General features: G+C 32.8%; 1 protein-coding gene across 3 annotated transcripts; it reads left to right on the plus strand.

The window, feature by feature from the left end:
- Window positions 1–10,042, plus strand: LOC111419488 (Thymine DNA glycosylase). Of its 3 annotated transcripts, XM_023052311.2 has the most exons (6): window positions 1–141; window positions 202–414; window positions 485–736; window positions 787–946; window positions 1,440–1,802; window positions 5,448–10,042. In XM_023052311.2, the coding sequence occupies exons 2-6, from the start codon at window positions 236–238 to the stop codon at window positions 6,708–6,710; spliced, it is 2,217 nt and encodes a 738-aa protein (XP_022908079.1). In that variant the 5' UTR covers window positions 1–141; window positions 202–235; the 3' UTR covers window positions 6,711–10,042. The 3 variants fall into 3 exon arrangements, with proteins under 3 accessions (XP_022908079.1, XP_022908072.1, XP_022908087.1); XM_023052304.2 differs by having other exon boundaries at window positions 1–414; XM_023052319.2 differs by having other exon boundaries at window positions 1–414; window positions 802–946.
- Window positions 10,043–14,606: the final 4,564 nt, after the last annotated feature.

Below are 14,606 nucleotides of genomic sequence, written 5' to 3' on the forward strand. Positions count from 1 at the left end.
CGCTTTGAAGCGACGCCGACGGAGACATCCACAATGAGCTCCGGAGCAGGAGCTTACACAAAAATACAGGCCGATAACATTCTATTGATTTTTCTGAAACGTTCGTTGAACCAATCACAGAGTTAGGACTATTTTTGAAGGGTGAGGTTGTTGTTGGGTTTTTGCGAGGCCAGTGCGGTGCTACATGTAAAGTTGGTGCAGGTGTCGATTTTCCGGGCCAATAGGAGCTCGGTGCATGCACACCGATTCTCCTCCGATGCAGGTGGCTACTTTATTTCGCGAGTCCAGCACGTTGCTGGGCGCTACTATGGACACGGGCGGAGTCTCGGGGCCCGATTCCGGTTTATCCACGTTGGGCCCAGGAACTCTACCCTACGACTCCTACGGACATCCGTACAACAACAAGTACAAACTGTAAGTCACATCAAAATCTAACCCAACCCAAAATGTAAATAAAACCCGTCGTCATCATCATTATCATTAGCAATATGAAGCTGGAACCACAAGATGATGGTTATGAAACAAGTGCTGATATGCTCTTGTCTAACACCAACACTATGGGACATGAAGTGAAATGTGAAAAATTGGAGGATCCCTATAGTTTCATTGATGATGATCCCATGCCTATGTTGCCCGCCCCACAGGGCCCCTGTGTGAACCCACCACAACCAATAAACAACCAATTAGTACCAATGCCCAAGAAGCGTGGTAGAAAAAAGAAGATTAAACCAGACCAGTAAGTTTTTAATTATACTTTATTAAGAAAACTTTAAAAATATTCAAAAGATTTTTTGAATATAGACCGGAATTTGTACAAGAAATGAATGGCATGCCTAGACCTATCAAGGAGAGAAAGAAACACGACCGGTTCAACGGTATGCCCGAGGAGGAGGTCTCCAAGAGAACTCTGCCTGACCACTTAGCTTCAAATTTAGATATAATTATTGTAAGTAGATCCAAATTATTTGAAATATTCGGCTTCTTTTTGCGGATATTCGAAATTTTGGCCTGCAAAATCTAGTGGGATGGTATATTTTATTTTAAACCCAGCTCGCCAGTGAGCGCGTGGGCGTCAATTTTTAGTTGTACTTACTCTCTTGGCAAGATGCCAGCCCGCTCTATTTTTATTTACGCTGACACTAAAACAATAAACTATTCCCAAAGAAAAAAAAATAAAACATAAACAACAAACCGACTTATTTACAACTCCAAATGGATTGAGTGACTTCTTGTTATCCTCAATTAAGTTTCTTTTACCCCCGAAATTATCCAGAACAATTTTTTTTTAAATAAATTTATGCTAACTTAATGACATTAGGTACTTAATTTATTATTTACATTTTCATTGCATTCTATTGTGATGTAAAATTGTATTCAAGGTCGCTTCAACGTGTTGTATTGAAAAAAAATTAATTCTACTTTTTTTTTTTTTTAAATAGATTGGGATAAATCCAGGGTTATTTGCAGCCTATAAAGGGCATCACTACGCGGGTCCGGGGAATCATTTTTGGAAATGTTTATACCTATCGGGACTGACACAACAACAAATGTCTGCCGATGAAGACTACAAGCTTCTCCAGGTTGGCATAGGATTCACCAACATGGTCCAAAGGGCAACGAAGGGAAGTGCCGACCTAACCCGCAAAGAAATCAAAGAGGGTAGCCAAATACTTTTGGAGAAACTGAAGAAGTTTCGACCGAAAATCGCCGTTTTTAACGGAAAGTTAATTTACGAGGTGTTTTCCGGGAAGAAAGACTTCAATTTTGGACGACAACCTGATCTTGTTGAAGGCACAAACACTGTAAATAAATAAATTTAATTAAGGGCCGGTTCTAAAGTCGCTAGGTAACTTGAAAAGTCAATTCTCGTCAGTTTAAAGATCGAATTATAAATTAGAAAGAAACAGAAATAAGCCATGTCAGAAAAGATTGTGCTGGTGTTTGTGTTCCAGACTGGATTTGCCGCGGTGTACTGAAGTCTAGTCTGAAGGGATTCCGGTAGACCTTTCATATATACTAATTATATAACTTATTATTACTTATTATATAATAATTTTAAAAAATGGAGCTAAGAAAAGTTGTTCCTTTTTTAATTCTTAACAAACTTTATTTCAAAAATATTTTGATACAAACAATAATTAAGAAGATAATCTTAAATTTCATTTTTATACTGTTCACAGGGAAATGCAAAAATCGCTAATTTTAAAAAATGATGACAAACGTTGTTCCTTGTTTAATTCTTAACAAGTTTTATTTAAAAAATATTTTGATACAAACAATAATTAGGAAGATAATTTTGAATTAAGTTTCTATACTGTTCATAGAGAAATTAGAAAGTTGATAATTTTAAAAAATGGTGCCTATAAACGTTGTTCCTTGTTTAATTCTTAACAAGTTTTATTTGAAAAATATTTTGATACAAATAATAATTAGGAAGATAACTTTAAATTTAATTTCTATACTATTCAGAGGGAAATTAAAAAACTAATAATTTTCAAAAATGGTGCCAAGAGAAGTTGTTCCTTGTTTAATTCTTAACAAGTTTTATTTGAAAAATATTTTGATACAAACAATAATTAGGAAGATAATTTTGAATTAAGTTTCTATACTGTTCATAGAGAAATTAGAAAATTGATAATTTTAAAAAATGGTGCCTATAAACGTTGTTCCTTGTTTAATTCTTAACAAGTTTTATTTGAAAAATATTTTGATACAAACAATAATTAGGAAGATAATTTTGAATTAAGTTTCTATACTGTTCATAGAGAAATTAGAAAATTGATAATTTTAAAAAATGGTGCCTATAAACGTTGTTCCTTGTTTAATTCTTAACAAGTTTTATTTGAAAAATATTTTGATACAAACAATAATTAGGAAGATAACTTTGAATTTAATTTCTATACTATTCAGAGGGAAATTAAAAAATTAATAATTTTCAAAAATGGTGCCAAGAAAAGTTGTTCCTTTTTTAATTCTTAACAAGTTTTATTTGAAAAATATTTTGATACAAACAATAATTAGGAGGATGACCTACAATTTAATTTCTATACTATTCACAAGGAAATTAAAAAATTGATAATTTTAAAAAATGGTGCCTACAAACGTTGTTCCTTGTTTAATTCTTAACAAGTTTTATTTGAAAAATATTTTGATACAAACAATAATTAGGAAGATAATTTTGAATTAAGTTTCTATACTGTTCATAGAGAAATTAGAAAATTGATAATTTTAAAAAATGGTGCCTATAAACGTTGTTCCTTGTTTAATTCTTAACAAGTTTTATTTGAAAAATATTTTGATACAAACAATAATTAGGAAGATAACTTTGAATTTAATTTCTATACTATTCACAGGGAAATTAAAAAATTGATAATTTTCAAAAATTGTGCCTACAAACGTTGTTCCTTGTTTAATTCTTAACAAGTTTTATTTGAAAAATATTTTGATACAAACAATAATTAGGAAGATAATTTTGAATTAAGTTTCTGTACTGTTCATAGAGAAATTAGAAAATTGATAATTTTAAAAAATGGTGCCTACAAACGTTGTTCCTTGTTTAATTCTTAACAAGTTTTATTTGAAAAATATTTTGATACAAACAATAATTAAGAAGATAACCTTGAAATTAATTTCTGTACTATTCACAGGGAAATTAAAAATTTGATAATTTTAAAAAATGGTGCCTACAAACGTTGTTCCTTGTTTAATTCTTAACCAGTTTTATTTGAAAATATTTTGATACAAACAATAATTAGGAAAATAATCTTAAATTTCATTTTTATACTGTTCACAGGGAAATGCAAAAATTGATAATTTTAAAAAATTGTGCCTACAAACGTTGTTCCTTGTTTAATTCTTAACAAGTTTTATTTGAAAAATATTTTGCTACAAACAATAATTAGGAAGATAACTTTGAAATTAATTTCTATACTATTCACAGGGAAATTAAAAATTGATAATTTTAAAAAATAGTGCCTATAAAAGTTGTTCCTTGTTTAATTCTTAACAAGTTTTATTTGAAAAATATTTTGATACAAACAATAATTAGGAGGATGACCTAGAATTTAATTTCTATACTATTCACAGGGAAATTAAAAAAATTGATAATTTTAAAAAATGGTGCCTACAAACGTTGTTCCTTGTTTAATTCTTAACAAGTTTTATTTGAAAAATATTTTGATACAAACAATAATTAGGAAGATAATCTCAAATTTCATTTTTATACTGTTCACAGGGAAATGCAAAAATTGATAATTTAAAAAAATGGTGCCTGCAAACGTTGTTCCTTGTTTAATTCTTAACAAGTTTTGTTTGAAAAATATTTTGATACAAACAATAATTAAGAAGATAACCTTGAAATTAATTTCTATACTATTCACAGGGAAATTAAAAATTGATAATTTTCAAAAATGGTGCCAAGAAAAGTTGTTCCTTTTTTAATTCTTAACAAGTTTTATTTGAAAAATATTTTGATACAAACAATAATTAGGAGGATGACCTAGAATTTAATTTCTATACTATTCACAGGGAAATTAAAAAATTGATAATTTTCAAAAATTGTGCCTACAAACGTTGTTCCTTGTTTAATTCTTAACAAGTTTTATTTGAAAAATATTTTGATACAAACAATAATTAGGAAGATAATCTCAAATTTCATTTTTATACTGTTCACAGGGAAATGCAAAAATTGATAATTCAAAAAAATGGTGCCTACAAACGTTGTTCCTTGTTTAATTCTTAACAAGTTTTATTTGAAAAATATTTTGATACAAACAATAATTAGGAAGATAACCTTGAATTTTATTTCTGCACTGTTCACAGAGAAATGCAAAAAATGATAATTTTAAAAAATGGTGCCTACAAACGTTGTTCCTTGTTTAATTCTTAACAAGTTTTATTTGAAAAATATTTTGATACAAACAATAATTAAGAAGATAACCTTGAATTTAATTTCTATACTATTCAGAGGGAAATTAAAAAAATGATAATCTTAAATTCCATTACTACAGGGTTCCTGTAAATCGTGGCATAATTTTTATCACAAATACTAGAGTTAAAATGATGATGATTCGAGTAAAAATTTTTGGTCTAAACCCATAAATGGCTAAAATATGGGCTTTCAAAGTTAAGAAATGTTTAAACATTTTCTTAAATATTTTCAATATGGTTGGTCTTAGAAAGATAAAATTTGGTGAATAGTGCAATTTTATCATGAAAAATCGTTTTGAAAATATGCAACCACGGGATAAATGCTGGGTCAGCTTGTTATGTCATAAACCCCTAAAATTTGACAACTGATTCTAAAAGTCATTTTTAAAAGTCATTAAAAGACATTTTTGTTTAGACGCATCGTTTTCGAGATTTATTTAATCGGAGTTTGTCTAGCGACTGTAGAACCGGCTCTAAATGTAATAAAATTAATAAATTCAATACGTTTTATTTTCTAGTATATGTGGGTAATGCCGTCATCGAGTGCGAGATGCGCCCAACTTCCTCGGGCGGCGGATAAAGTTCCATTTTACGCGGCATTAAAGAAATTTCGAGATTACCTAAACGGTCTAATACCGGACATCGAGGAGTCGGAGATGATTTTCAGTGAGCCGAAAGTGAAATCGTGTTACGAAGCGGAACCGAAACCGGACCCTTATTCGGAGATCACCGACTTGAGTAACCCGGCAGTAATCAAAAACGAAGACGGCACGATCGTTCCTTGTAAGAAAAAACGCGGAAGGCCTAAAAAGATAAAGGTGGAGGGGGAGGAACCCCCAAAGCCGGTGGTGCGAAAGCCGCCAGTGCAAACGAACAATTGTGATTTTCCTAAGAAGAAACGAGGGCGGCCTAAAAAAATTAAAGTGGAGGATCAAGATATGAATCCCGTGAACGATACATCGACCAATATGTCAAAATGCTACTCGAATACTTCCCCGAATAATTATTATCCAATGCCGTCAGCGTTGACTCCTCCGAATAGCGGAAGTAATCTCTACGCCCCGCAACCTCCCCAATACTGTCAGTCTCCGAGGCCACCGTACAGTCAATCGCCGAGACCACCGTTCAGCCAATCTCCCAGACCTCATTCTCAACCATTTACTCATTCGGACTTAAGTTCGGAAATAAGCGCAGCGATCAGCTCAGATCAACTAGGATCGCCAGCTTCGCCAAGTCTAGGGCCGCCGGACTTTGAACCGCCAACGAGCATGGCCGAAGAAGGCGAGTGCAGACTGAGCAGTCCGGCCCCATCCACACCCAGCGAACAACCCCACTATCCGTACCATCACAATTACGGTATGGAACCGCCACAAGAACCCCAACATTACTCGTCGCCAAGACAACCACAAGATATAGCATCGAAAAGTTTATCCGGACTGGAATCATTAGTGGACCAGATTCCGAGTATCACGGATGGAGATGCGCCGTTGAGCGACACTCCAGAGCAATATTCAGGACAGTTTAGTAACTATAACGTTCCAGGCAGGACGAGTCCTAACCATTACAATTATGGAGGGGGGTCTGGTTATCCGATTTACCCAACACCAACTTGGAGTAGTCATTACGAACCGGTTCCATTAGGCTACCCACAAATACCAGCTTATCCCCAGAGTTACGCACCCGGGTTACACATGCCCAGCCCAAACTACCCATACTATACCTATCCTCAGTCGGCTCCGACGCATCCGCCAGGCTACCCGCCCTACTTAGGGGGCTTCTGATTGGTTTCCGTAACTGTGTATTCATGTTGTGTACCTGTACCATATGTTCAGCTAGTACCTAGCAAGTCTGTCCGCTTGAGTACAGTTGGTCACTTGCATTTCGACAACAGAGACTTGCACAGGGTAAATGGTGATATTTTTTTGTCATAAGTATTTTCTCTAAACTTTGAATGTTAGGTAGGCCAAGGGTTTCGTGCATTATTCTATACATTCAGATCTCAGTTGACGACAGTTGCGTGCGTGCGTGAGTGTGCGTGCCCCGTTGCAAACTGACCGTGTGAATGGTTAAATAATGGTTCGTCGTTATAATAGCTGTAGCCGGTGTCTTCTTTATTTCTTGACGATGTAAACAAGGTACGTTTGTTATAGCTCTTCCTACGCCCCTTTATCCCCCACCACTCCTAACCCAACCCCGAATCGATCTCGATCGCTCGCCCATCATTCCCTTCTTATCGGTTCGAAGTTCTCCGCATCAATCCTATCATACCATCCCACTATTTCTACATATCATTAACATCGAGATGGGGACCTTCTTCCAGGGACTTCCCCGGTAATACAGCAAACTAACAGAGTATTTATTTTTATAATCAACCTTTGGTTCCAGGACGTTTTCTAATTTTACCATCTTTCAAAATAATTTTATTATTACCTTGAATAAGGTGCAAAATTACTTTATTCCAAAAATATGTTTGATTTTTAACTGGCACTAGATAGTTTAACACTGTAGAAAATTTAGAACAATCCAATTCGATGATTTATTTTATTTAGATAAATTATATCTAAAAAGTTTATTGTCGTATTTACGATTTGGATTGCGCTCGATTTTGCTAATGCAAAATTTATATATTAATTAATTAAATAAATTGTAGTGAAATTATTTTATTTTTATTTTATTTACATCACATTAAATAATAAAATTATTTTGGATACAAACACGTCCTATAAAAAAGTAATTAAAAAAGATATTCTAGTCCCGGGTCTTTGCAAAAAATTAATTGCAAAATCTATTTCGAAATCAATTAGTGAAGTGAAGAAGAAGTACCATTGTTTGCATTACCACAATTGATTACCACATAATTTCTTAATTAATTAATTAATTAAATTTAAAATTAAATGTTTTTTTGTAATATTTTTTCCTTATATATTAATTAAGCAGGAAGAGGTTGTTTCGCCGCATAGTTTCAATTTGAACAGCAACAAATTATACTAATCGATATAAATAATATCGACATTTTTAGTTACAAATCTTTTTAAATATTAATAGGCGAATATGTTGGAGCGATCATTGAATGTTGTTAGTGAATTTTTCAAAATCGGTAGGAATTTTAAACTGCCGTAAAATGATATACGTAAATACTTAAGGGCGCTTTAGTATAAAAGTCGGTTTAAATTAAAAAAAAATAAAATAAAATATTTGTGCTTACTTTTTTCTATTTCTATTGATAACAATTATTGTATAAAACAGTGGATATGTGGTCTTTTTCTTCTTAAAGATTTCCGATTTTCTACGGCTAACTAAAATATATTGGTCGATTGCTGTTAACTGATGATTATTCCGCATCAAGGCCTTTGTAATTGCGGTCAAGTTTCTTGTAATCTACGAAAATTTTTTTCTCAAAAACTATCTGACGTAAAAGTTTCAATTTTGCACAGGTGGTAGTCTGATATGTTTTTAAGGAGGGGCATATGTCAAATTATTGTGTTTGTAGGATACCGCTATCAGTTTTTTTTTTAATTTTTAGTTTAAATCGCGGTGTGTTTTAGACGGGACGTCGCGCCTTTATTTCTTTGTATAGGTAAATAAAGGTGCGACGTCCGCGTAAACTAAACGAATTTCAAAAAAATAAATTATGCTCCTCGTTAAGAACAAATTTTATATCTTATTAAGAAGAAATTTTTGAGAAAAAAAATCATATTTTCCGACACCCTCAAAAATCTATTCCAAAAATCGCGGAGCAGAAAATTTTGAAATTCACTATAATTATATATATTATGTAGAAATGTTCATTGATTACAACAAACTTTACTAAAATTTTTTTGGTTGCGAAAATATCGATCTCTAAAGCGAGGGGTCTTGACTTTTGATACGGAGAGTAGTGGTGTGTAGTTCCAAGGGTTTGCGAAAATCCGCCTGTTAGCAGGATTGTTAGTGTCCTGTCTTACCGGCTAACACCAATCCACCAATAATATAATTAATTATAAATGAACAGAGAGAAAGATTTTCGGCCAATTTCAAATTAAAACTATGTATGTGATAAGAAAATGGTATGTTTTAAATATTTTTAATATTTTTAGTATTTGTTTATCACTTAATAAAATTAAAAAATAATAAGAAAATATGCTACGTTTTTACGTGTAAGTATTGATAGTTATTGAATATTGAAGAGTTTATTTTAAGTTTTTATTTCGCATTTCATTTCACTTTTAATGAATAACGTCTTTTTTATTTATAATTTATATATAATATATTGTTAATATATTGTTTTTTTTCTTGGCCCCCAACCCAAAACGAATAAAGAAAAAAAGCGTACAGCATATCTTGAAAGTATTCCTATTCAAACTCAAAGTCTAGTCGAGAAGAACGAAAAGCGATTTTATTTAGAAAAAAAGACTTTGTATTTTCATATTTTTTCTTTGTTTGAACGTGGCAAATACACATTACGATTACGCGAGAGTGTTAATATTAATTTAAAATTTTTTCTGTTGGGTTAAAAAAAAGTGTCGGTTGCATTAGATTTTTATTAGAAATGTGTTTCTAACTAGTCTAAAGTGTTAAGAAAACTATGTAACAAAAACTAAAAAAAATGAAAAAAAATGTGAGAAAATTAAGCGGAAAATAAGTAAAATGGAAAAATAAGTACAACACTTACTCTGTTAGTTTTATAGTTGTCTTACATTTTTATACTTTTAAATCAGTATTAGACGTCAATAGCGAATTGTTTATTATTAACGGTTTTTATATCACGGGCCTTTTATCAAAATATTTACCGTCGACGAAAACGAAAAAAACGATTTCCACATTAGAAATTGTTTTTTTTAACCGCCGATTTTGCTAAAGAAATAACTCAGTTTTACAAAATACAAAAAAAAACAAAATTCTATTTTCATTGAAAAGAAATAAAATGAAAAAAAACGTTTTTAGGGATATAAATATGTGTATATCTTCCAATTTTAGGGTTTATTTTTTTTTTTTAACATTTCGAACATTTTTGTCATCAAATAAACACGTTTATTAATTAACTTATTCAAATCTCCTGCCATTTTTACCCTAGTAAAAAAAAACTTAATACGTAATTTTTTTGTAAAATGTAAATAAATCGCAATATATCTTACATTCGTCTATTTGTCACTTACCCGTAAATATTTAAGACAACTCGTGTTAAAAACATTTTTCATTTATATAGTTGATGTGTTTTTCGATTGGTCTACTTTATTATTTTTTTTATGGAATCACACATTGTATAACATTTATCCAAATAAAAGAATTTCTTGTTTAAAAAAAAATTATATTTTATTTTTTAATTTAAAAATTCCATTTTTTTATGCGATGATAACATTAATTTTTTCATCAACTTTGTATTTAATGTGATATGATTATTTTATAAAAATTTAATTAATTAAAACATTTTTTATTTTTTTTCTCTTGTATTATTCAAAGTCGACGCAAGGTCGTGGCAATTTTTTTATTCTCTCAAAACAGCTTTTATGTCGCATTCAAAACCCAATAACCTTCTCCAAACATTGATTATGAAAAAATATATATTGAATATTCTGGCTACTTAATATTTTCGTTAATAGATGGCGCATTCTGTTCTTTGATTCAATTATACAGGGAGTTTTAATTAATATAAGTAAAATCATCAAATTTGCTTTAAAATGCTTTTTATTTCATAATGATATCTCAATTCGTTCTCCCGATACGATTTTTTAAATCTTATTTTATATCTATAATAATCAAAAATGCAGAGTTGGAGTACAAGCTGTTGTAACACTTCAAACATGTCTGGCCCGTGGAAATATAGATTCCAGTTATCTTTAGTACCAGGTTCCCCATTTCGTCGTCTTCTTTTATACAGAAACAATATTGCAATTAATATCGCATTAACCCAAATAATGACATTGCCATTTATGAAGAGTAGAAGTAATCTATTCTACGTCAATACTGTTAATACTGGCAGCTTCTGCAGCTAGCTCATTCCTTGCAGCATAAAGATTTTATTATTGTTTTTTTTCAAATGAAGTTTAGAACTTACAGATGATTCTTTTTCTTCCATGTTATGCGATGGATTATGGACTAGTATCGCAATTCGGTGAATATGGTGTTATTTGCAGTATTACGACTTCCTTAGACGAAGTTTCAGGCGCAATTCTCAGTCCTAAGTTTGATGCACTACTATTTAAAGTAAAATCCTAGGGTGTATTATGTATTAAGTAATCTTGCTGCAATTGGGTAGGGTGGGCAGTTATCTTAATGTCTGCTCAAGTCTGGTTATCAACCTATATCTGCGTTTGTCATCCTACATGCATCTATTCCATGACTTCGAAGACCTCAGCCGCCCCAAGTGTTGCTCAAGGAGCAGTTTTTTGTATATTCGCGTTGAATTCGTAATTTTACAAGTTGTTAATAGCATCACGCCGAATCCTGGACCATGGAACCAAGTGTACCCTGCTTGAAGTTTAATAATCTCGGCCGACTTCGAAGACGTCGGACATCTATCGTCCGATAGAATTAAGAATCTTCATTAAATTTGCTTTAAAATACTTTGTATTTCATGATGATATCTCAATTTGTTCTAGAGATATGATTTAAAAAATGGATTAGTTGGATTTAAAAAATCAGAACTACGATGTTTATGGGAATTCAGAAATTATTTATGGCGCATTAAATCTTCATGAAATCTGCTTTAAAATGATGTTTATTTTATGATGATATCTCCATTCGTTCTTGAGATATCGAATGGATGGAAGATGAGTTTATATGGCTGGAATTTCATTCCGTATTTCATTCGTCTCGTGTTGAAGCAAGCAGGTTGTATTCGATGGCAAAAATACAACTTTCACACGTGGGTTGAAATTAATTAGGGTTGCAGGAGGATGACCTGGTGCGTTCTCGATTAATAACATCACTTTAAATGGGATTTGTTTTAATAGGCAATAACATTCGACTTCCGGTATGAAGTGATGACCAAACCTAATTCAAAAAGAGAAGCTGTCACCCAAGCTTTAGCATTCCACTTCCAAATCACGGGCAACCCAGTTTTAGATTTATTTTTTAAAGCTCTTGGATTTTGTGTCATCATTGTCAGTCGATAACAGCTCTTTAGACATTTTTTCCCAGAATAGACCAGTTTCATCTACGTTGAATATGCTTTGGCTTGAATAGCCACCTTCTTCTATCATTGCCTTGACTATCTCTGGATAAAGAGACGCAGTCTAAAACGGCTAAACCAACTGGCTTTAAACATTTTCATCTTTGGCCTCCTACCCAGCTTCTTTTTTTAATCTTTCAAAAATTAGCTTAGCTTGAAAGCACACCGTGTTCTGATCAAAAGGATAATTTTTCACTCTGACTAAATTAGCACACCATATTTTTGACATTGTTTCCATCTGAGCGATAATACCATAATGTTTACGAATGATGCTTGAATTCAAAGATTGAGCATTTTTTGCAGATTCGAGAACTAGAATAGTTCTGACTGTTGATTCCGATAGATTAATCTTCTTTGTCAATTCACAAATTTTAATTTCTTAAATTATTATATGGATATCGTCATATTTGGGTGAATATGGTGTAAATTGCAGTACCACAGCTTCCTAAGACGAAGTTGTTGTAAGACGATTGGCTTAATCGAACAAAATCCTACATTTTCTGAGTTTATATCTGTTGCTGATTGTTGCAATTCTGCTACAATTGGGTGGGGTGGCGGTCATTTAATGTTATTAATTTTATTAATTACACAGGCTTGCAAAAATAGAGGAAGAAAAGTTAATAAGGCTTTACTACAACACCTTTACAAGTCTTTGTAGTAACATTTTCATGTTCCTTCAAAACTTTGTTTGGTACTTTTCCTGCTGTGGGGTTTAGGGTTTTCCCTTTTTAACATCCAGCAGTAGTCTGCCATCATGTTAACGTTCCCTTGATATCTGCGTTCCATTCCTTTTATATCTTGGTGGAACCATTCTCCTTGTTCCTCACTTACTGCTCCAAGATTTTCTGGAAAATAGTCCAGATGAGAATTAAGGAAATGAACTTTAACACTCATTTTGCAGCACTACAGTTTATAGTTATTTAATAGGTTGGCAACAATATTCTTGTAGTTTTGGTCTTTTTTATTACCTACGAGTAATAAAGTTACCACTTGTTTAAAAGACTTTCATGCTTTCCTTTCCTGGTCTTCCGTTTTCAACTCGAAGTTTTCACCTTTAATCTTTAAGTTTTGCCTCAGAGAGGCTGGGAAACTGCTCACAGAGATCTGAAACACTCCCCTTCTTTATGCAGTGTTTTGACGAATTGCATCATCAGACCCAACTTGATGTGAATTGGCGGAAGTAGAATCTTTTTAGGATCTACTAGACTCTTTTTCTCAACGTTCTTGACTCCAGGAACCAAAGTTTGAAGCAGGGGAACTTTGTGTAGCCACTCTGTTGGCCTAGTAACATAGAGATCACTTTCAAATCCCCACAAACAGTCCACTTATAATCAGAGTAGTTAAGTACCAATTTGAGATTCTCGTAACATTCTTTCAAATGAACTGAATGTCCTACTGATACAGATGCATATTGGTTGGCATTGTGGAGAAGAACAGCTTTCAGACATCTTTTAGAAGAATCAATGAAAAGTCTCCATTCACCGGGGTCGTATTTTATATTGAATGTCTCCATCAACCCAACAAGGTCACTTTCGAGAGAGAAAAAAGGCGCAAACTTTTTTTCTCTACTTCTGTACCAAGAGAAGGATGTTCCAACACATGTTTTTCTTTCAACCTCGGCTGAATAATGGAAGGCCTAAGTCGCTAACCAAATCGTTTAGTTCCGATTGCGTGAATGAGTCTGCCTTGAAACAATTGATCGACATAGTCTAACATGTTTTCAAATGTAGCTGGAGAACAAGGTATAGGTAAATCAGGTCCATGAGGAACAGGACGCAGAGCTGAAAGAATTTTTGGATACGAAATCTTCTTTTTATTTTTCAAATTAAATTGTTGAACACCGCAAGAGCAAAAGTAACAGTCATCAGTGTGATTCTCCAAACCATAGGTACAGCAAAATGAAATGATTTCTTTTTACCTTGAAATCATTGTCTCATTTCTTCAACACACACTTTATGAGAAGCCTATTGTTTGTCTTGATGTCTAAGTTTCATACCAAAGTAGGCAAAGTAATCCTTTTTAACAGAGAGTTCCACAAATTTAGCAGAAACAATTATGAGAGTTCACAGAACCTGTAGGAGCCATTTCACAGCACAAAACTAAAACTGACCAAGAAACAGTGAAAGAGTGTTCAGCAGAGAGGTTACATCAAAGGTGGTTGCGAGTTACCAAAGGTACAGAATAACCAGAAGTGACACCCGAAAAATCTTTACCACCAATAGCAACATACCTTGGCAACTCGCTATAATCAGATTTGGCACCAGTGTCACTTCCGGTTATTCTGTGCTACAGACAGTAACTTGACCTTGCAGTGGAGACTGGTGAGCAGACGGAGCAAATCTAGTATAAACCGGATTCTACCAGTTTTACTGTACAGTTTTTTTTAAGAAAAGAATGGCTGTCTCATGTTGCCAACCTAAATTTATAATCGAAATAAAAGGCTTAATTGGCCCAAAACGATGATTTATTCATTTAAATAAGTGCTACACGTGTTTCGCCCCTTCTAGAGGCTTCGACAGGCACGACG

Source organism: Onthophagus taurus, chromosome 8 (assembly GCF_036711975.1).
Source record: "Onthophagus taurus isolate NC chromosome 8, IU_Otau_3.0, whole genome shotgun sequence".
NCBI classification, from domain to species: Eukaryota; Metazoa; Arthropoda; class Insecta; order Coleoptera; family Scarabaeidae; genus Onthophagus; species Onthophagus taurus.

Bases quoted from the DNA above. Each gene is read 5' to 3' on its own strand.
- LOC111419488 (XM_023052304.2), top strand. From the start codon at position 236: ATGCACACCGATTCTCCTCCGATGCAGGTGGCTACTTTATTTCGCGAG. The intron at 415-484 runs GTAAGTCACATC...CATTATCATTAG, and splicing joins TACAACAACAAGTACAAACT to CAATATGAAGCTGGAACCAC. The intron at 947-1,439 runs GTAAGTAGATCC...TTTTTTAAATAG, and splicing joins CAAATTTAGATATAATTATT to ATTGGGATAAATCCAGGGTT.